This window comes from Diachasma alloeum, unplaced genomic scaffold (genome assembly GCF_001412515.2).
Source record: "Diachasma alloeum isolate Michigan unplaced genomic scaffold, Dall2.0 Dall_scaffold_00277, whole genome shotgun sequence".
Classification (NCBI taxonomy): domain Eukaryota; kingdom Metazoa; phylum Arthropoda; class Insecta; order Hymenoptera; family Braconidae; genus Diachasma; species Diachasma alloeum.
Genome location: NW_021680416.1, coordinates 1,758,576 through 1,782,696, shown reverse-complemented (window position 1 = coordinate 1,782,696; position 24,121 = coordinate 1,758,576). Strand labels below are relative to the sequence as shown.

General features: G+C 33.9%; 1 protein-coding gene across 1 annotated transcript; it reads right to left on the bottom strand.

The window, feature by feature from the left end:
• Positions 1-1,023: 1,023 nt before the first annotated feature.
• On the bottom strand, positions 1,024-24,054 carry LOC107038107 (serine/arginine-rich splicing factor 7). Its single transcript, XM_029126110.1, has 12 exons — positions 23,934-24,054; positions 22,339-22,555; positions 21,758-21,847; positions 20,857-20,904; positions 20,516-20,563; positions 15,241-15,337; positions 13,707-13,723; positions 9,990-10,211; positions 6,994-7,086; positions 5,541-5,588; positions 5,395-5,442; positions 1,024-1,772 (listed from the first exon to the last, which is right to left on the bottom strand). The coding sequence occupies exons 2-12, from the start codon at positions 22,545-22,547 to the stop codon at positions 1,676-1,678; spliced, it is 1,017 nt and encodes a 338-aa protein (XP_028981943.1). The 5' UTR covers positions 22,548-22,555; positions 23,934-24,054; the 3' UTR covers positions 1,024-1,675.
• Positions 24,055-24,121: the final 67 nt, after the last annotated feature.

Below are 24,121 nucleotides of genomic sequence, written 5' to 3'. Positions count from 1 at the left end.
GTGATCGAGGATTAAATTAAGACTTTCGGAATTCAATCTGAACCTGAGATTGTTAAGTCTTAATTTGAGATCATAAGTCTCAATAAAAACTGGATCGATTTCGACGATTCCTCCTTCAGAATGGCCGCCTTGATGTCATCTATCCAATTAAACCAAAATATTGTTACGTGTCCCCCTTCGAATCATAATTCAATTGTCCATCATCTTGAAGATGACACGGAACCCCCTTGACAACGACTGTCTTTTGGAATAACTTGGATTGATTCATTCTCTTTGGAGATCTCTTCAATCTGCAATGCAAGTGCCTCGGACATTGAATGATTCACACCCAATCCCTTCTTTATTGACAATAATTGTCATTTCTGTCTCATCAGCAGACATTATTGATATTTTACGGAGTAAAATTATTCTCAAAGCGTAAAAATTCATCATTTCGAATTGGACACGATGATCAGTGTTGCCGACTCGGGTTTATAAGGCGTCACAAGAGGTCGAAAGTCGCAGATTTAATTTTCCCAATCTTCATATTCCTCACAAAAAAAAAATTTGAAGTTATTTTTCAACTGAATAAGTCTTTCTTAATGTGACCAGATTTGTCACTGGTGAGAATCTAAAATTTTCGTCACTAGCTGATTATCTAAAAACACCAAATTTAGTGACAAAGTCACCAAATCGGCCCGAACCGAAGGGCCTCAGACACTTCAGCCCTCAAAATGCTAAGATAAGCGTTCTCACAGTTTTTCTCACTAACATTGTCTTGACATTGTCATTGCCAATCCTTCTGCATAGTAAAACGACTTCCTTGTCTTGTATTTTTACCTCAAAAATCAGCCTTTATATTCATCTAAATGGAATTCTCTGGTACACACATCAAATTTTTTTATGGAATATTATGTTTACAACCGATAGAACGAATTGAGGGAAATTTGACTAACTTAAAGAAAATATCAGGGATGTGACCAGCTGAATCCATTGAAATAAAAATGTAATCACCAAATAAATACAACATCAAAACTCCAAACATATGCGTTACAGATTTATTTCCAATCTTAAATCGATAAAAAGTACAAAATAATTAATAGAACGTAAAACAATAGTGTTTCATGTAACTCAACGTGATTTGCCTCCTGAATTCTCCTCAAACTTCAACCAAAATTAATCATCAATTGGTTGAACATTGCTGAATCAAATGATCAATGAATCTCTCACCGGTACAAATTACATTTATCTCATCAATCGTATTAAGCTCATGTAAAATGATTCATATATGTCATCGAATTTGTTCGCTCTCAATACCACAGATAAGCTGTTAACTGAAGTCAAGTGATGCACGATTAAACTCACACGAGTGGAACGACTAATTTACAAATTTATCGCGTGTTAATGACAAAAGCTAGTCTGAAGCGAACATCATTCTCATTATCTCTTCTTGAATTCAATCAATTTTGTTCTTTTCTCTCTTTTTTTTGAACAAGGTGACAGCAGTTTATATACAAATAAATCAATATTAATCAGATGTTAACTCCTCCTAGAATTCATCGAGATCATCTTCTTTGTTGTCACTTAACTGCAATTAATTTTTAAGAAATACAGAGTTAATTGAATCGTTCGATTAATCGTTAATTCGGCTAAGGAATTTCGAGGGCATTCTTTTTTTGGTGATTTTTTTTGAGAATTATCTGTACCGTCTATCACGTGAGTCAGAGCGAGAGCGACGGTCTCGGCTGCGGCTGCGAGTCAGGGATCTTCTGCGTGGACTGCGAGAACGAGACCTAAAAATTTCAAAAATATGTATCACACCGTCTCCAAAGAAACTAAAAAGGTTATTATTAATTTTCACTCTTCTGTTGCATCTTATTACAGACAACTTGACTTCATTGAAAGATTAAAAATCAAAAAGTCTGGTAAATGAGATAATACCACAGACTGTGACTGCAAACAAGACACAACAGAACAAGGCTCACGTGAATGCCACAAATATGTAAGAAATCATCACGAAGACAGATTGAATTATAACAAAATTCACTAAATCCTAAAGTCCTAGTAATCTGGGGTAAATAGAATAACTATTAGAAATAGTAATGACAATAAATACGTATTGAGATATCACCAATAAATCAATGAAAATAGGAAGTGAACAAAACTCAGAATAAATTAACAGTTGAAAAACTAAATTTCAATTGATTTAGTAGCAAATGCACAAGCCCTTTCTCGACATTTTATTAAATATCCGATCCTCATAGTGAATAGCTCCAGAAAAAACTGCTTACGACGAAGACAGAATATTTAACAAAACATGAAAAAGCCTTCTGCTGCCACTTGACTACTGAATCCATAGTAAAACTCAACATCTTCATGAAATCATAGAAAGTCCATTCATATAAGAATGCAGATATTAGGTATTAATAATAAAGTCTGCGTTAGTTCCTTTCGCTCATGATTTCCAGCAATAAATATCAACTTCATTTTCTTTATTCTCCGACTCAGTGGGAGAAGTTTATGGATAAAATCATCAGCGAAGAGGAGCACAACACACCGAATAAACAATAAATACCAAAGAAAAAACTAAGAAATAATAATAAAAAACATTTGAAAATCGATGAAAATACCAGACAACTGTGAACATGTGGTGGTGGTTGGTGGTGGTGGTACTTGGTTGGGTGGTGGGATGGTTGTGTAGGTGATTCATTTTGGCTTTGCTCGATCGAAGAGAAGTGGCGGTCGCATATTGGTTCAGCTAAGTTAAACTGTGATGGTTGACGAGGTAGTAGCAGTAGTAGAAGTTGGGAGACGATAGCGCGTCGTGATTGTATTACTATCGAAGATTTGTTTATTTTACTTTTTTTTTGCTATGATTTTTTTTTTAATTTCATATTTCGCGTTGAGGCTGATATATCGATGGGTAACGATGAACTCCTAGATGGGCCTAGAAGATTGCTGATAGACCGGAGTAGATATTTGAAGGGCAACTGACGGTACCGACGGACAGCAACGGGCTGTCAATGTGACGGACGACTTGGCGGATCTCCTAGTGGTGATTCTGGTTGGTGACTGATGGTGAACTTGGTTGGGAGGTTAGTGGGCAGGCAGGCTATTTTTTTCTGTTTTGATTGCAAGACTTTTTTTTTCGATATTTATGGATCTATATTTTTTTTTGTTCACGGTGGCTGTAGTAGTAGTAGTAGTAGTAGCAGTAGTAGTAGTAGTGGCGGGGAGACGAGCAGAGCTAGGAGCTGACACTGGTAGAATCTGCAAACGTCAGGTTTACCAATATAACTAACATACGTTATCATACTCCTTGCCACTATTTCGCAATTGATATTATGATATTTTTCTTTTATGCTATTTGATAAATAATTTGGCTTTTTAGAATTGTCACTCTCAATTTGGTGATCATTTTTAATGAGTTATCCTAGACTGCCCACTCTAATGCATTATGAGACACGTGCGAAAAAATTTCATGGAGAAATCTAGCGAATTCGGGCGAAAATTCTGGCGGATTTCGAGAGAAAAATCTCGCAGTCCGCGGGTTTATTTTCAATAGAAATTTTGAAGGAAAAATATTCTGTGAAAAGTCAATAGAACTGGATTTTTCTTTCAAGTTTTTTGGTTTGATTTTTTTTAACAAAAAAATAAGAAAATAAAAGTGAACAACCTAAATTGGAGGTGATTCAATAGCGAAGGGATAATCACTGATTCGATATTCTTGTTAATTGTCCTCTTGTCTTCATAATGAATAGTTTCAGAAAAAAATGTGAAGAGATTTATTTTTGAAATTTCTGATTATGAAGATAATTGAATATTTAACATGACATGAACAAGACTTCTGTTGCCATTTGATTACTGAATTTATAGTCAAACTCAACAATAACAAATTTTTAACAAAAAAAGAAAGTAAAATTGAAAAAACTTGAAAAATTTATATCGGGATTTTTTTTGATAAATGTCTTAATAGAGAAACTTGTATAGAAAGATGAAATTCTACTGATCCATTCTATAAAATAGTTTCTATTGGACTTTTTCTATAAAAAAAAAGAACACACAGTAAAATTTCGGAATTCTTCAACAGAATCGGCTGAAAATTAACAGAATTTTCTAAGGAATTCGCTGGATTTTTCTATGAAAATTTGACGGGCGTGAATAGAAATAATATTGTAGTCTGGTCGACTTAATTCTAATAATTGTCCTGATTTCTTTCACTTCAATTTTAATTGCGAACAAAATCATGTAATTCACAATATGAAAAAATGGACAACTTAAAGAAACTATATGATTGCAGTAGTGAAGTGATAAAACCGGAGAGATATTCATATTTAATACCACAAGAGCTTCAAAATTATCGGCTACTTCCCCATAGATTCGTTTGTGTACAGGGAACCTTGACGAAAATATCACATTAATTGTCAAACTCGAGTGGCACTCGGGAAAGAATTTTTCCATCCAAATTTCGGCCAAGAGAATAGCAAGAGAATGGCATTGTGAGACGAATTCGAATCGTCAGTTTTTAAATACTCAAGTGAATTTAAGTAGCCCTTATGAGACCGCAATAAATTAAGTCACTTAGAATTTTTTCTGGAAATCCATAGGGACTAATTTTTGGGTGGTATTATCTTAGGATATACCTTAACCCACATTAACAACTCATTTTCAATATATAAAATTTTCCAAAAAATCATATCACTCGTAAACAACCCTGAGTGATCTCAATTGTTAGCTCGGCGCATCGCTGATTTCATAGAGTCACTGCTCTTCAATGCACCAATTTTTTCAGGTTAAAATTCGACGAAAACCTTTTTATTTATTGCTTAACACCAACCGTTATTATTACCAAAAATTACCGACATCACGGGATTCCGTGTTCCTATCGATAAAGATTTAAGTGGAGGGAATCAGTTGGAAGCCATGTTGGTTGTACCACGTGACGTCGAAAGGTGCACTTCTATTGGCTGAAATTCCGATGGGCCAAATCATCAGAAAAAACCAAAGCCTAACTCGAGAGAAATCTCATAATCTCGTTTAACCACTTCCCTGCTGCATTTTTGCTCAAAAATAAAAATAAAAATAATGAATAATAATTATAGTGCACACACTACTTTCGTCTTCCATCTAATACGATAAACTCAAACCACTGTCCTTTGAAATAAAGACATTAGTTCTCTTATCCTCAACCGCCCATTGCTTAATCAATTTAATTAACACGAGACATTCTTTATATACCGATGACAGCTGTACACTCCATATTAATCAAGTTATTGCGTACATTAGTGTTTTCAGCGTGCAATAATACATTTTTAATGAAGCGTTATACGTACACTCCTACATCAAGGGGACTCTGTTCACCTGGAAATCCTTGAAAAATTCTACCCAACAATTTAATCAATGAATTTCAATTACCTGGAGTAGCGGTCGCGAGGCGAGCGCCTGGGACTTCTCGATGTTGACCTAGGGAAGCGAAAGAGGATAAACAAGGGTATTACGAGGCCTATGTTCATCAGCTTAGTCAATAGTTCCCTGGGGGCAACGATTATTAATGCGCTTACCTGGAGTATCGACCCACTGATCTCCTACGGGGACTTCGAGACCTGGACCTATAAATTTTTTAAAGAAATATGGAGAGTAAGTACAGAGACAGCTGCAGAAGAAAAATTATTTGCTGAAAGTTGTGATGGACAATTCATTCCTTTGATGGTGGATTCAGCTGTGAAATGATGAAACAGTTTACTTTATTCCACTTTAGAGTAGTTCTGTCACAATAGAATAGATCAATTTTCGAGAAAACATCTTCGAATTTGAGGGGAATAGAGAATTTTCGGTGGAGATGTTGGAATAATTTCTATAATCTTCTTGGATTCACCGATTTTTGCAAGAGAAGTTGAGAGTTACGTTGATTTTATCATTCTTCTCAGCTTTTAGAAAATGTATACTGAAAATGTACCTAATGGAGACATCATTTGTGGATTGAAGTCAATTCCCCAAAAGTAGTTATGAACTTTATGAGGTGGAAGATACTCATTACATCTTCATTTTGAAGTTTAGATGGCTTAGGGGAAAATGAGATACACGCGACTGTTTACTAATTCAAAACTCAAAATTAGTAGAGTGAAGTTTAATAAACTTGGGTCATTGTTAAACTATTCAGAGATGTTTCGAAACTTTTGCTATTCTCTTAGGAGGCTTCAATGTGACTTTCTGGCTCAAAGTTTCGAAGAATCTGCAAATTTAGTTTGATTCAACTGAAAAAATTGCGTCTGAAAGTGAGGCTCAGATGACTCGAAGACGTCTGAACCGTGGAGATTTACTATTCTCTCAGGAAGTGTTTATACGATTTTTTGCCAATTTTTTTTTGAGCCAAAAAAAAATCTCGGAAAGTTGGGCTCAGATGACTCAGAATCGTCTGAAACGTGGAGATTAACTACTCCCTCAGGACGTGTTTACAAAACTTATTGGCTCCTATTTTCAGAAAAATGAAAAATATATTGATTTGACATTTTGACTCCGCACACACGCGATATAGAAAATTGCTGAACATAATAAAACATACGAGAATTCCACTAAAAATGAAGATGTAAAAGTCCAAATGTCCCCGTGAAAAGCAAAAGAAAAGAAAAATATTCGCATTCCAATTTTCAATGAAAATCAATAATTCGTCTTCGTCGAAATTATTGCAGCAATCGATTTTTGACATTCATAAGTTCAGGGTTGTTGTCCCAGGCAAAGGGTATATCGCTCTGCATCTTTCTGTTTCACCACTTCACAACTCAATTAAGATCCTGTTAGTAACTACAATCTACATGAGTTTTATTCCAGCTCGGTCGGTCGTATAAAGAATGCCCATTAAGATCAGTGCTAAATCATCTAGCCGTGCATTCTGAATTAAATATAATCACGAACATCTCGATATTACCTACTTGGGTGAAGTTACGAACTGTTTTATTCGGCCGCTTGGCTGGCTGGAAATTTCAAGTACCGAAGGAATTTCTAAGTTTTACTGACCTTGAGTATCTGGGACCGGGACGACGTCCACCACCGCCGCGACGACTACGACCTGAGGACATTTCCACTCTCACTCGCGTACCACAGCAACGTCTGAATGGGCGAAAAGGAATCTGATTATTATGATCTTGTGGTTTTGTTTCTTCTATGTTGAATTATTGAAATTGAAAAATGTGAAGTTGTCCTTCCGAGCGAAAACAAAACAGATTTCTAGGATCAAGTCCACACTGATAGAACGGATTTGTTATTGTTAACGAATGGGTTTTGGTTGGAGGTTAAGGTCTATTCGGTCCAACCAAATGTTCATTCGTTAATAGTTAGCGAATGTATATTTGAGGAGCCTTGTTTGACTTGACTTTCGGCATTCAAGTGAATCATTCGTCAACTATTAACGAATATTCATTTGGTCATATTCAACTCTACCATTCGTTAATAGTTAACGAATCTCGTTTGGAATAAATGAATCATTCTATCAGTGCATTCTTGTCATAAGCTATTCCTAGATTGGATGTCGAAGAGGCTTAAGGCAAGTACTTTGGCTATTTTTTCTCCAGCGAAATGCCTTTCTACTTTTGTACTCGAACATCAGCGCTTTCATTTAAGTCCCATTTGACCCTTAGTTTCCGGACATTGTACAATGATTTTTGACTCTTTATTTTGACTCTTAATTTTGGAGTTTAATTCTTCAATAGAATCAGCTAGATACTGACAAAATTTTCGATAAAAATCCAATAGAATTACTTATCGAATTCTCTACGTTTCTTTATAAAACTTTTTGGTACGTGACTGTAAAGAGATTAAATGCAGGGAGAGATGTACAGCTCTTTTCACGAATTTCAGATTTATTCTTTTCCTCTCAGTCAATGATTCTGCTGAAGTGAGACCTTTCTTTTGTGAAGACGGCGGGAAAATGGAGCAGAACGATTTATAAAGAGGTTTATCCATCGAAGATAACGGGTCAAGTGCTGTAATCACTCGAGGAAGCACTTCAAAGGCTATTTGATGTGTATTATCGCGTTAGGATCGATAAAATCTTCAAGTCTTAACGAAGGAGTAAAATGGATTTTCTTCTTCCATGGAGACTTAATGAGGGTATTGATGATAGTAACAAGGTAACAGGGTTAAATTATGATGAGTGTAGTTAGCCACTTCTGGTCATTATTCTGTTTTTAAAATAAGGAATTGTCCATAAATTTTCGGTAGTTGAGGAAATTTGATTCTTTTCTAGGGGGAGTCACATTATCTAAGTTTTCATTTGTTGAATTTTTCTAGGATATTTGTCCGTTTTGGGGATAATTTTATAATTTGATAGACTGATAGGGGAACATATGAAACCAACATTTGGGAGTATTTAGAGGGATTAATCGCAGTACTTTTGATGGGATGAAATAAACAAATTTGTTCTAAATTCTGTAAGAACCCATGAATAAATTCATGGATTCTTACGGAATTTTTTTGTCAAGTTGATAATTCACTTAGTGAAAGACTCCCAGAATAAGAATAAAAACAGAGGGCAATATGAGAATATATTGACTTCAGTGGTCGAACATTAAAGTGTTTTGAGTCCTTGTTATTTTTTATGAACATTCTCTAAGAGAAGGGGATTTCTCTATAGAAAATATGTCAAAGGTTTTCCTACAATGTTAGATTCTCAAAGAGAAAGGAATTTTTTCGTAGAAAATATTTCAGTAGAATAATTTGCATAGAAAGACCAATCTATTAACTTTTTCTGTGAAATATCTATTAAAAATTTCTAGTAAAAATTATCGAAAATATTGAGAACATTGCACTAAAATCTTCTAGAAAATGCGCTAAGTTTTTTTATGAAATTTGTCGATACGGGTCTCCATTCTTCAATGAAACATTTTTGAAATTCTCCATTATCTTCAGTGATTCAACCAATTATCATAGAATTCTGTTCTCCCAACGATCAAAATTCCCTTTCACTTTCCATACAGCGGATTTATTTTCAAGTGATAACTCATCTGGTGGAAAAATGCAAGAAAAATAAAAACAACGGGCAATCTCAAAATCTATTGACTTCAATGACAAGAAAATTGAAAATGGTAAGTACTTGCAATTTTGCATTCTCAAAGAGAAAAGAATTTCTCTATAGAAAATATCTCACTAAAATAACTTATATAGAACGACAAGTCTACAGATTTTTTAAATGAAATATCTCCTATTAAAAATTTTAATTTAAAATTCACAAAATCTTCTCGAAAATGCGCTAGGTTTTTCTATAAAATTTGTTCATACGAGGTTTCCTTGAATCTTCAATGAAATATTCTTCAAACTATTCATCATTTCTAATAACTCAACCAACGATCATAGAATCCTGTTCTCCCAACTATCAAAATTCTCCCCCACTTTCCGTGGAGTGAATTTATTTTCAAGTTTATAATTCATCTAGTGGCAAACTCCAAGAATAAAAATAAAAAATGAGGGCAATGTAAAAATGTTTTGAGTGCCTCCAATTTTGGATAAACATTCTCAGAGTTAGAAATGTTTCTATGAAAAATATCTGAATAGAATAAGTTGCTTAGAAAAATCAATAGATTAATCCAGCCTATTGATTTTTTTCTGTGAAATATCTTCCTTAAAAAATATAAATTTTCAAAAATGTCTAAAAAATTGATGGAAATTCACTAGAAAACGCGCTAGGTTTTCCATAAAATTGACTCGTACGAGCCTCAACGAAGTTTTCTCCAAAATTATTCAGGATCTCCAATAGGTTGGGGTAAAACGGACACTGTTGACTTTTTTAAAAATGCTAATGCGGGCTCGAAATGTTCATAAAATTAGATTTTTTTTGTGAATACAAAGAACAATTCTTTCCCTTCGTGACGAGCCTAAGGTGAGCTCAATTGATCAATTTGTTTCTGAGGTATGAATAATTAAACAAAAGTCTAAAGTGTCCGTTTTACCCCACCCTCCCCTAATTTAACTAACAATCATAAAATCCTGTTCTCCAAACTATCAAAATTTCCACTCACTTTCCATGGAGTCCTCTAACAGCGTCCTCGGCATCCCTGGGATCCTCAAACTCCACGAATGCGAAACCCGGTGGATTCCTGGCAACCCAAACATTCCTCAGTGGCCCATACTGACTGAATGCATTCTCAATCTCGTGTTTACTCGCACTACTTCCAAGATTACCGACGTAAACTTTGCAGGACAAATCCCACTCACGATAGCGTGACATTGTGACTCGGTGCCTGAATAAAATAACAAACCTTCATTCAAAATTCATTCACGAAGAGCACCCTCACCAAGAATCGGCACGTTCTATTCATTTGAAGAATGAAAAACTCCATTCATTTGCTCCAATTTTTCATTCAAAAATTTCTAAAAAAATCAGGAAAATGGAGTGAAGCGAGGAGAACAGACCAAAAGGGCGTGAATAATTCAACGATTACACTATACACTAGCCCACGCTAGTCACTATTTTAATGATAAAGTCGTTCACCCCAACAAATAGCGCCCATGCATTCAAAAATTGGAACAAATAAAAGTTTTTCCTTCAAAAAAATTTAGAACGGGGGAATACTGTAAGCTTACCTGTATCAAACAACAAATAAACTTGTTATTCAACGAATGGAAGTGACAGTGAACACTTGCGAATAACGTCTATCTCTGTACACTGCACACGTAGAAATGCGACAAAATGGTGGCCAATGCTGGCCAATGCTAGAGCGTTCCCTCGCACCAGTTTTACCTCCTCCTGCCCCCTTCTACTCGTTGCGATTGAAACTGGCAACTGCGCACTGATATCTAGGCGCCATGATGGTCACCCCTTGCCATTTCCTATTTTTCGATTTTTCTTCCAATTTTTTTTAATGAATCTGAAGGGGAATAAAATGCCGAAATATCTTTTTCTTCGTTTTTCACACATGAAACAATTTAATTCAAAAAACCTAGCGAATTCGCTAAACAATTCTATCGGATTTCTAATAAATTTTCTTCTTATTGAACTTTTTGAGTTTTCGGCCGATTCTATTGGAATGTTCAATACAAAATATTCTGGAAAAGTCAATAGAAGTCAATTTTTCTATACGAGTTATTCTATTTGGTGGCCGGAGTTTTTTCCGCGTTGAAAAATTCTCGAAAATTTTTTTCCCCGTCAATCCTTTCTCGGCAAATTGTTCTCATTGAGATTAATTTTCGTTACGATTTTTTTTTCATGCGGGATTTTGTTTGGAGTTTTTCTTCAGAAAATGCTAATCGAATTTCTTTTTTTTCCTTTTAGAGGGAGAAACATGAAAAAATTAATGACTAACAACGTTTTTTTTCATTTGCGACTGTTTAGTCAATTCATTGCTTTACGCTGTTTAACGTTTCAATATCTGCAAAGTTTAAGTAATAAATTTCAATTGAATATTGCCGACGTCGAATGACTCATCAATCACCGTTTATTCTTAAAGTTAATTAGAAATCACTATATTCAGAGATTATAGGTCAGCAGTGAAGTTGTGAAATGCGAGAAAACGTGGGAAAACATTGAAGGACTTTCCTTCTAGCGAAAATTGTGGATTGAGTGAAATGAGAAAATGTAATGAATAGATTTTTAACATCTCAGGTATAAAATTCCATCACAGATTTTTTTTCGTTCGAAATAATCTCTTGGCACATTCTCCTCAAATAATTTCAGTAGCGAAGTGGTCAAACGGTTTATGTCAATTATGACTACTCATTAGTTTTCAATGAATATCTCGCAATCTAAGGCAGATAGCAAAATTTTTGTAATGACCTTTTCGGTAGAGCGCATTAAGAGCTTCAAAAAAGATATGTACGAATTTCGCTATCTCCCTTAAATTTTCAGATATTCTTCGAAGACTCAGCTAAGAGCTAAGTCGACTTAAACCGTTTGACCACTTCGCTACTGATTTATCAACAAAATTACCGAAAATCTTCTTGTAGATGGTATAGAATCCAAGTTATTGAACCAAACGAAAAAACAAAGAAAAAACATATCTCTGAAATGGGCTGTCGAAAAAATTAGAAACTAGTGGACTGGGCTGTTGGTCCCTCGCTGCGCTCGCTCCCATTGCGGGTGGATTGGTAGCGGATATATTCATGTGGGTTTGACCCGTCGGACGGGTCGCATCAACAACTTCCCGATATTATTATTCCTCCCATTTTGACTAAAAGAATCCTTTTCAACTCTCAACACTCTGTTTATTTATTCATGAGAAACCCTTGTCTGAGCGATTTTCAAACTATTCTCCAGGAAATTTTGGAAAAACCACTGGAGTTTCAGCAAATCCTGGAGAAATCACTGGAGTGATTGACTCTAGTGATATCCTGATGTTGACAATCCCAATCACGTCATTTATACAGGAAAAATACTTATCTTAGCCATTTTCAAACTTTTCTCCAGGAAATTTTGGAAGAATCACTGGAGCGAATCACTCAAAAATCTAATCAGGTCTAAGTTACATGAAGACCTTTCGATTGCGGCATCCATCATCTTGATCGCGCGATTCATTCGGGAGAAATCGTTAACGAAAATTCCGTAACATACAGGCCTACATACACACACACACAGACATGTTGTTTAGAAGTGTTCAGAAGTGTTTTAGACACCGAGAAACGTAGAGAAATCACAAAAAACTAATGATTCATTTTCAGGGTGATTACGATAACTACCCGATAGATCGGGAATTTAAAAATTGAGAAATAGTTTTTCTAGCCCCCAATTGCAGAAAAAAACGGGATTGATTTCCAAAAGGGTGAGGGTCACACGTTGTCCCATTTGGTATGGAATACCGAATATAGAATGTCAATATCAACTCATCACAGGAGAAAACCTCATTGATTGTTGATCCTGGAGTGGCCATAAAGAAAAATTAAAGGCCAGTAAAAGGATAAAATGTAACAAATGTATTTTTAACATCTCAAGTATGAAATTTCCTAATGAAAAATGTTTTCAGTTACAAAAAATCCCGTGACACATTCCCCTCAAATCATTTGTTATTGGTATAAATAGGCCCTCCCAAAAATTGTGGAGACAGTGAAGTTGTGAAATATGACCACTTAATTCTTACCCAATTGCCAAATATAGAATTATCTCCACTGACGAAAAAATTTAATAGAAAAACCTATCGAATTCGTTAGAAAATTCTATTGAATTTCTATTGAACTGTTTTATTAGTTTTTGGTCGATTCCATTGAAATGTTCAATAGAAATATTCAGTAGATAAGTCAATACAATGCACTTTTTCTATATAACTTATTCTATTGAGATATTTTCTATAGAATTTCCTCGGTTCAAATTTTCCAAGTTTTTTCGTTTGATTTTCTTGATGAGAAGAAAAGAAAAATAGAATGAAAAAAAATTGGAAAATTTGAGTCGAGAAAATTCTATAGAAAATAGATGAAAAGAATAAGTTATATAGAACAATCGAATTCTGTTGACTTTTTCTATTAAATTTTTTCGTGCGTGTCCATGAAAAAATAACGCACTCATCAAGATATATACTGAATTTATTTGAAATCTCATGATGATTATTACAGTATAAAATAAGAATTACAGCACAGAACATCGTTATTTCTCTCATTATTGTATCTCATCACTCAATCTTGTCCTCGATGCGTCATTGTCACCTATTAATGGAACAAGCTCTGAAGAGTTTATTCGATTTTTGCATCGACTCATTCATCTTTCAAATAGAGCGGAATTCCACGGGGATATTATTCACACTTATTCTTACAAATCTAGAGTTTTAATCTAATTTAAAAAGAAATGGGTAACATGTATCTGTTCTATCTCATCGATTATTTCGTGGCTCGACGAACAACCGGCGTATACCTTCTTCCGAAAATCAGGACAATGTTCACGTGTAAAAACTACTTAAATTAATTAGTTTAATCGCTAATTGTCAGGAGTATGTATGTGCAATTAGTGCATACATAGTCAAACGTAATTGTGTTGTTTAATCCTTTTTCGTTTCTTCATGTTAAGTCCCATTGCGATTCTCGTATGATGCAGCACTTAACTGAAAGTTAAATTAATTAATTAATGCTGAGACTAATTTAGATCTGATAATCCTTCACAAATGAAGAGATAAAAATAAAATTGAGGATAGAACGAAATATGTTATTTGTTTTTTCATGTTTAAATTGTGAAAAATGGGGTTTTGTGCAAAACTTTCTTATTGTTGGCTGTGAAAGTTGAGGGGATAACGTGAGATAAGTACGAGGTGAGTCACAATGGCAACTGTGGACGATTTTATGTCTCACTGTATAGCTTTTTTTTTTCAATTAAAGTGAAGAAATAAAAATCGAATAAACTTCAAAGAAAATTTAAGATATTTGACTTTAAAAAAAAACTAAAATTAGAGGACATTTAAGTACTTTGTTTCTGGCTGTTTCGTTTGTTCAAATCATTTTAAAAAATGATCAAATATTTGATAAATTGCCATTTTCAAATATTTATTAAAATTGGTTGTGATGAAAAGACTATGAATTAGCTTTCATTAAACTTAAATGTCACTTTTAATTTCAGTTTTCATTCTCTTAATGTTTCCTCGATTCAATAAAGACTTTACGAGTTAGACAGAAAATCATTGTTTTAGTTAACTCGATCAAATTTATTAACATGTGCTAGTCTTTTATTTAATCCTAATGGAAGATTTATTTCGAATCAATGAATGGCATCAAAACAGACTAATTGAGACGAATGGAAAAATTTTAAATAAAGATTGTTGTTTGATACAAATGCATCATTTTTCTAAATCTGGACATTCTAAAATAAAAATTATCAACAAAAAGTAATTAATTGATTAATTAATTATTTTGTTCCTAAAATTATCATTCAGTCCTGACATTGTGAGAGGATTGATATCTGCCAAATTCTTCGATTCTCTTCATTCAAATCATTAAAAAATAAAACATCATCATACTCCTTTCATATAATTGAAAATTTTCCATTGAAATAAATAAGAAAACTTCAAATAAAGACTGTTATTTAATTCAAATGAATGGTTTCCCTAATCTGGTCATTCTAAAGTAAAAATTATCAACAAAAATTAATTAATTAATTAATTAATCATTTTTTTCCTAAAGTTAACTTTCAGTCTTGACATTGTGAGAAGATTGATATCTTCCAAATCATCCCATTCTCTTCAGGACTCGATCTCTCATTCTATCCAACTAAATTCCCTTCATTCAGACCATTAAAAAATAAAATATCATCATCATACCGTCTAAATGATCAAAAACTCGAGTGGAATTGTTTTTTTTTTAATATCTGTACCGTCTGTCCCGTGAGTCGGAGCGTGAGCGACGATCTCGGCTCCGGCTGCGGGTCAGGGACCTCCTGCGTGGGCTACGGGAACGTGACCTAAAATTTAACAAAGAGAATGAGCTTTATTATTTCCGATATTCGTACTGAATGTTGACATTGTTGTTGAACTGCCCGATCGTGTTTCCTTCCTCCAAACTAACATTTCTCATTCCTTTCCTGAATTTTTAATGATGAAATGAGGAAGAAGAAACACGATTGACAATTCAGGTAGAGATAGATCAGACAAGACAGTGTGGTAATCGATTTAGGACTAGTTCCTATTTGTTCCTAAAGGGTAATAGTAAAAAATCAGTTGGAAGTTATTATTCGTCGATAATATCTCACCAGAGAATCGAAACCAACCAACAACTAGGGGGTCTGAATCACTTTTTTTTCAAATCAAATGAATAAAATTGTGAAATTAAGAGATGAGGGAAAAATTAAATTCTCAAATACTGTATTCTTTCAAAATAATAATTCAATGTTTAACTGGTAGAAGTTATCTGAGCTGATGAGTATTGTTGGAACTAAAGTAAACTCTTGCCAGAAATAAAACGTCGAAATAAAATATAATTGAGATAGTATGGCCATTGTTTACAAATAAATTTCCCGTCGGTTAATTTTTCTCGATAAAAAAAATTCTTATAATGATGGTCATTTTCATTTTTTTAAATATCAGAATATGGAAAATCTTGGAATAATTCAGCAATTATTGAGCATAATGGAATTTAATTTCGATTCAATCAGCGCATCAATAAATTCTTTTAGTTAAAATAATGCAAAAATTCGATTTTTCACATTTTGTTAAACAGAAAATTGACTTTAGAATGAGAAATTTTTATGTAAAAAATGAAAAAAGTCGTTTCTTGTGACTTTTCTAATCTAGAAAAAAATATTTTCGACATTTCGTTCTCCTAGATACTGCGTTTATTGTATTAACAAAAAATTTGAATTTTCCCTTTGCGAGTTTTTTTCATTGAAAAGAACATTTTAATTCAATTATAATCGTTCTCATTGTTTTAATACCGAAGAGTCAAAAATCGAGGAATAATTCCCCCAGGTGAATGCGCTTTGTACACCAGAAATAAAATTTCAGATTCTCCTCATTATGTTTGACCCCTTCATTCCAACATTGATCCGATAATTTACGAACTCCATTGTTTAAAACAATATCAACTCTAACCAAACGCCTGGAGCGTCCATACTACCTCAAACAGTTCCCCATAAGCTCAGTAAAATCCCAAAACAAAAGAAAATTAAATAAATACGAATAATAAAATAATAAGAATTTTTGAAAATCGGTGAAAATACCAGACAACTGTGAACATGTGGTGGTTGGTGGTGGTGGTTGGGTGGTGGGATGGTTGTGTAGGTGATCATATTGGCATTGCTCGATGGAAGAGAAGAGTGGCAGTCGCATATTGTTCAGCTAATATAAACTGTGATGGTTGAGACGAGTAGTAGCAGTAGAAGTTGGGAGACGGACGCGTTGATCATTTTATCGAAGATCATTTGATCGATAATCGCGCTGAGGCTGATTTGTCAGACGGGTACGATGAACTCCTAGGTGGCCTAGAAGATTGTAGGTAGGCACCGACGTAGTTATCAGTGATATCAGTGGCATTTATAACTCTAGTTTATGGTCAAGACTAACTGAGCTCACTGACGACGAGCACTAACGAACTGTCAATGTGACGGACGAGTTGGCTCCTATTCGGTGATTCTGGTTGGTGACTGATGAAGTTGGTTGGGAGGTTAGTGGGCAGGCAGGCTATTTTTTTTTCATTTTTTTTTTGATTGCTAGACTTTTTCGATATTTATGGACATAATTTTTTTTTTGTTCACGGTGGCTGTAGTAGTAGTAGCAGTAGTAGTAGTAGTAGTGGCGGGGAGACGAGCAGAGCTAGGAGTTGACACTGGTAGAATCTGCAAACGTCAGGTTTACCAATATAACTATCAAATGTTATCATACTCGTGGCCACTATCCGCAAAATTACTTCATAATTTTTGTTTTTTTTTCTTACTTGGATTTAGTCGGGGCTTCCTTCACAGACACAGCATTTAATTGATGGAATGACTTGTTACATAGACTATAATCCCTTCATTGTTTGAGTTTTTACAGAAATTGCGGGTAAAGTATACAACAGCGTCCACTACTCATTGAAGGAGGGTATCGGGACTGGGTCACCAATTGTGAATTTATAACTCTTTGGCACATCTCATATATTAACAGGGACGACCCAGTAGATGTGACGAATGACGAACTAACAACCGTTCAATATTGTAAATTATGAATTTGCAATTTCCTTAGTATTTGGTTTATTTCCCAATATTATTCAAAAACGCTCTTTGACAACGCTTTTGATGGTGCAATCCTAATTTTTGAAGACTCCAGGTCTATGTGAAACTGAACGGCAATTTGAGAACATTTGAAATTATCGAACTAAAAAAAAAATAATCAAGATCCCTCACCTGCCAGAATCCACTATTTGCCAGTATATCTACACAACCCTGAGCACATCACGATTTCTAGCATCTCCGCTTACCTCAACGACGACCGATACAGCTCCATCAGAAACCTGTTTTGCTATGTGTCCAAATCTTTTCAACTTAGAGCCACTGAATTTAACGATTAATTTCAGTCCAGTTGGCCAATTCTTCTTCATTTCAATTTCCAAATTCAATGAAATATATTTTTTTTTTTCAATTCAATTCTTTTCAATTTACCAGCCAACCCATCTTATAATGTATACTACAAATTTCAATGAAATGCAAATAAACGCTATCATGTGAACTCCCCTGTAAACTCGGTACCATGTACCTTATTGCAGAAATAAATTCATAAATTATTATCATAAAATAACCAAGATCCCGTTCGAAAGATAATACACACGGGCCTTGAATTAAATATAGTTCTTGTTCGATAAATTCACGAGCATGGTGTGACATTAAAATTTGAGCCCTACCAGCCTTAGCGGGACATTGCTGTTATAGAATCCCAAAAAACGCAACAATTTAAAATTATACGGGCAACAACCACAGATTTGGATTGTAGACGCTCTCTTCCACTTTACCCCAACTTGTCGTTTCCACATTTACATTACATCCTATAGGGGTCATTCAAACATTACATCATAAAATTCACAACCCCCCTCCCCTTATGTTGATTTTTTTAGTTTTTTATGAAATCGAGTTTTAAAAGTAAGAATTAGAAAAAGAAAAAAAATGTTAGGGGAACAATTCAATCTTTATCTAATGCTCTTTGAACATTTCGTAACTTATCAAATTGTTACCATCACAACATCCTGAAATTCCTCTTTGTGAATTTTTGGGATATTTTGAAGAACTGATGAACCTCTGCTTTCTTCGTGAAAAGGGGACACGAGAACAAAATTGCATTTACGATTTCCTTGATTAAAAATGAACAAAAAATTTGGTGAGCCATCACAACCTACGCCACCCCCTCCCCTCTTGCTCAATTGTCCACGAAGTGTTTTTTTTTTGTGAAAAATGGATTATTTGAATTGGATAAACTCTATTAGAATCAAAAAATAAATCATTCAATTAAATTTCATAGATGATCTATTTAATTCAAATAATATTTATTTAATTCAAATAAACCAATTTTCCATCTATGTGCGATGTAATATTTGAAGGCCCCCATACGTATTGAATTCTGTTAAATTGAAATGTACCAGCCCAATACTTTTACCGAAATTAGATGTAAATCATCATTATTGATGGCTCAAATGCATATCATCTTAAATGTCAATATTTATCAGCATTTTTCATTATTTTTCTCTACATTTAACACTTTAATGGACGGAATAGATATTTCCCCTAGATTTCCAGAATTAAAAATCGACTACACATGGTACAATCTGAAATTCACATTGTATAATTCCAATGTGTGAATTTTCAATTTGTTGTGTGCAATTCAGCAGACATAATTTGCACACGTGGAACTCATGAAAAACGAAATTGGCTAATTTTGGTTGTATTGCAACAAAGTTTAAGTTATGAGGATGTCGTTATAAATATGTTGAATTACACACAAAGCATTAAATATTTACAGGTTTACACCGTACCGTGTATAATTGAGATGGTAAATTTAAAAATATAGTACTGTCAAAAAATGGGGGAATTCAATTCTGTGTAATAGGTAATTTTGCCAAGAAAATGCTGTTTCCGTATTAAAGTATGCCGTTATTTAGTAGTGGGAGAATAAAAGTGTCATGACATCGAAGAGAAATCGATTCATATCGTGTTTTTACCATTTGATTACTGAATCTACTCGATCTTCAAAAACTCCAAATTTACTGAATACAGATTCGAGCATTTCAAATCATTTTTGAAAAAATTTCGGAATCTCCAAAATGATGAGAAATTTATTGAATTTATGTTATTACCTCAGGAGTTATTGAAGATCTACGAATGTTAATTTTGCTTCGCATTCCCTATTTCCTATTGTTATTAATATTTGTATCTCGTTAATCGGTGGTTTTGAGAGAAAATTTCAGGATGAGAAGAAACTCACATTTTCTCTTAAAATCACTCATTTTCGAGACATTTTCATAATTTAAAAAATCACATCTCTCGTGAACGATTTTACGGAAGTTCCTGAGTCATAATAATGTATAATCGTTCACAACCGTAGATTAATAAATGGTATATTTTATTATTTAGACAATGTCATGACTATTGATCTTCCTAGACTGCCCACTTAAATGCAAATGACAAACTCCAAAGCTCACATTTCATGAAACTATTATTCGCGTCTCAATCATTCTTATTCTCAATTATTGTGCTCCTCCAAGCACGAGGACAATGTCAACTGAAATAAATTCATTGATATAAAATAATAAATCAAATAATGAATTCTGATAATGATATAACTAATGCATGAATGCCATTTCCAGTGCCCTGGTTCCATAAATCATTACTCAGAAGTGCATAAAGCATCATTATTGCTTGGTGATGTACATTGATAACTCCCATTATTATAAAGTAAAATGAATCCCTTCTATGAAAATAACGTCGACTTCACTCGTTCCCAGAATAAAAGTGTACATAAAAATTGCATCAATCCTACTTGAATACACATTGTGAATTATTGGAAACAGTACATACTCATTTTCACAAGCTGACAGGACATCTCAACTAAATGATGCTGAAATATCGAGGCCAAAGTGACGAAAATGATATTCTAATTGATCAATTGAAACACAACATTACCTGGAGTAGCGGTTCACTGGAGATCTCTTTGGACTCTTTGATAAGGATCTGAAAAAATAATGAAAAAACAGGAAAAATGTTAATTGTCGGTTTGTTAAAAATTGTATTATATTTCGTGTTTTACATAACATTGTTGTTGTGGCCGATACAAATAAAATTCTTATGAGTTAAAAACAAATTTACCGAATAAAAAATTATTGGAAATTCATTAAATAAAAAATTCCTAATTTATTATTAAAAATATAAAGTTTTAATATTTTTATTAATGGAAAAATGTCATGAAACCCAATTAATGTTAGAGTTTTTGTGGAAGTAGAAAATTGAAATAAATGGGTTCTTACCTGGGATATCGACCAATTGATTTTCTTCGTGGGCTACGCGACCGAGACCTGAACAAATTTGAAAACAGGAGAATCAATTATCAGGTCAATTGCAACCATGAGGAGATGAAGGAAGAGACGATAATGAATGATAATAATTCATTCTTCGACTTCCTGTTTTCTTGAAAGAGTTGAAAAAATGATGATAATGATTCAATAATCGAGTGATGAAATCATCCAGTCGAGCGTAACATCTTCATTGATCGGGTGATTATTTAAGGAATTAAAAATTTTAAGAATAAATGGCAAGAGATTTTTTCTTTCGCTGAGAAAATTCTCTAGGAAACAATTCCATTTGTTATATTTACTCAAACAGTTTCATAATTTTTCTATTAATTACTTATTCACTCAGAGAAAAGAGATTCGCTCCCTTTTCTGAAAATAAATCTCTTGAAGAATGAGAAATATCCAGTGAGTTCAAACTATTCTTATCTTTCTATTGATAAAGTGGAATGTAATCGACGTCTCTTGAATACAACATTTCCTTGAGCGATCGAAAGCTGAATAATTTCCAAGAATAAATTCGTTCGAGGCCACTCCACCTTGAGATAAAAGCGAATATTCCGAACATGAAATTCTGATTATTTAATTCAATTTCATCTTTTAGGGAGTCTCAAGAACAGTGTTTACTCTGCTCGAGCATTGATTTCAGGTAATAAAGATAAATCAACAATGTAAATGTTAGTAATCTCATCATAAAATAGTACGAATGTGCTTGCGACGTTTCATATAGTTCGAATTAAAGTAACTGTAAGTAACTGTAAGTATTAAGTACTGTTCTATGTCGAGTGGAATGGAAGAATGAGAAGACAAGTGTGAAGTTGTTATCAATGATAAAAAAATTGATAGACAGGGCTTTCACCTGGAGTACCTAGGACCTCCACGACGTCCACCACCTCGACGACTGCGACCAGAGGACATCTCAACTCTCACACGTGTTCCACAGCAACGTCTGTAAATTGAACAAAACAAAGAAAACATTATTATGTAATTTAATCATTTTAATTGAGAGTGAAATTTTGAAAAAGTTTGGATTGAACCTAGAAGCTTTTTTGATCATTGGAATGAGTGTTGTTTTTCAGAGTATTTTAAAGAAACCGTTTTTGTAGCTGAAGAAATTTATAATAAAAAATGACTCTTAATTATTTCTCATGATATCGATCATCACCGAGATAATTCCATCAATTCTGTAGTGAAATAGTGGATATGAAATAAGTCAAGAATTTCAGAGACTATTATTGCAATTTTGGTGTTGATTGGCACAAATTCAACTAGAATTCAACAATTTCAACTAGAATATTTCTATTGATATCTATTTCTATAAGAAATTTATTTCAAATTTCAATCTTTAAGAATCAAATCGTCTCTGTGCTACCTTAATTCTATGGAGGGTTAAATTGAATGAATTATTATGTTTTGTAACTAGAATGAATAAATACTCACGTTCCGTGCAGCCCTCTGACGGCATCCTCGGCATCTCTGGGGTCTTCAAACTCGACAAATGCGAAACCCGGTGGGTTTCTGGCCACCCAAACATTCCTCAGAGGTCCATATTTACTGAACACATTCTCAATCTCGTGTTTACTGGCACTGCTCCCCAAATCGCCCACATAAACCTTGCAGGAGAGGTCCCACTCGCGGTAACGCGACATTCTTCAATCTTCAATGAAATCAAATTTTGTACAGTCAGTTATTGTTCAAGGGATACTCTATTCACTGTCGGGAAATTTTAGGTGAAATTTATAGTAGACTTTTCGGGAATTTCTGTGAAGTAACAGTGCCAATGAGAATTCAATGGATTCCGTCACTGAAGATTTATAATTTGATGGAACAGCAGTAGATGCTGTTAATTTTAGTTCGATTCTTTTATGAAAATGAATAGGAATCACGAAAATTCAACTGAATACATTAAATTGAAGATTTATTTCACTGAAGACGGGAGTTTATTCTCCCGACATTAATTCGACATCAATTTTTACAAGAAAAATCTAGGATTAATGACGTTGTCGAAATGTTGATTATAACGTAGTTTTTGGCCTAGAAAAATCTAGTGAAAAAAATGGATAGTCCAGACTAGAAATTTACTTGAGTTTTTAATTAATTTTAAATGTTTTACAATTTGGTACTGAATATTCATGTTTTGATTGAAAAATTGAGGACATTGGGAATGATTTTGAACTTTGAACTCTCATGAAATTTAAATGTTGTTTAGCAGTGATTTCTCTCCAGATTTTATTCCATCAAATAATTTCCATGAGATATTTTATAGGGGAGGTTGGGGTAAAACGGACACTTTTGATTTTTTTTCAAATGTTAATGAGGGGTTGAAATACTGATGAAATTTAATAATTTTTCTTCAATACAAAGAACAACTCTTTATCTTTGTAATGAGCTTAAACTTAGCTCAATTGATAAATTTGTTTTTGAGTTGTGAATAATTTTAAAAAAGTCTAAAGTGTCTATTTTACCCCACCCTCCTCTACCGCAGAAATGGCCTTGTCAATAGAAATTTGAAACGGAATCTGTTGTTGATCTGAAGTTGGGGAGAATTAATGCTCTGTTGCTAAAAAATTTGGAATTCCATCGAATTTTCAGTGAAATTCGAAATTTCAATATTCACCTCCGCTTTAACCGAATTTACTCTAAAAATTTATTGATAATGTCGCTTTTCTGGAAATTCGTCCAACATTCTACTAATTAATTTTTTCTTCCAACAGTTTTGATTGTTATGGAGAAAGTGAGAGACTATTCCGCCATTATGAGGGCAAGGGGATGAGAACTTATCTAAGAATTTCATGCACTCCCGAGGGTCTGATAACGATCTCTTCGATTAACTCACATTGAAATGGGAGAGATATTGATTCACCACGCACTGCAAGTGTTTCTATTTTTGGGGATTTTTTTTTCGAAAGTGAAATTGAATAATAATGTGTGCTCCAAAATTACATCTGTGATTTTTCCCTTTTTCTTTCGGGTTTTTCTCGATAATTATGCAATTCGATGCGAGGAATGGAAGAATTCTTCACTTCTTTACGTACCTTACGATTTTATGAACGGTAATTCCCAATTTTTTTTTGAGGAAAGGCAGCAACAATCGCAACAAATGCGCTCAACGTGAGACAATGTGAGGCAAGAATGCAAAATGGCAGCTCCTCCCACTACTTGGACGAACCTCAAAGGCGACAATTGTCGATACGACGCCGAGAAGATGTGGCAACCTCGTAGT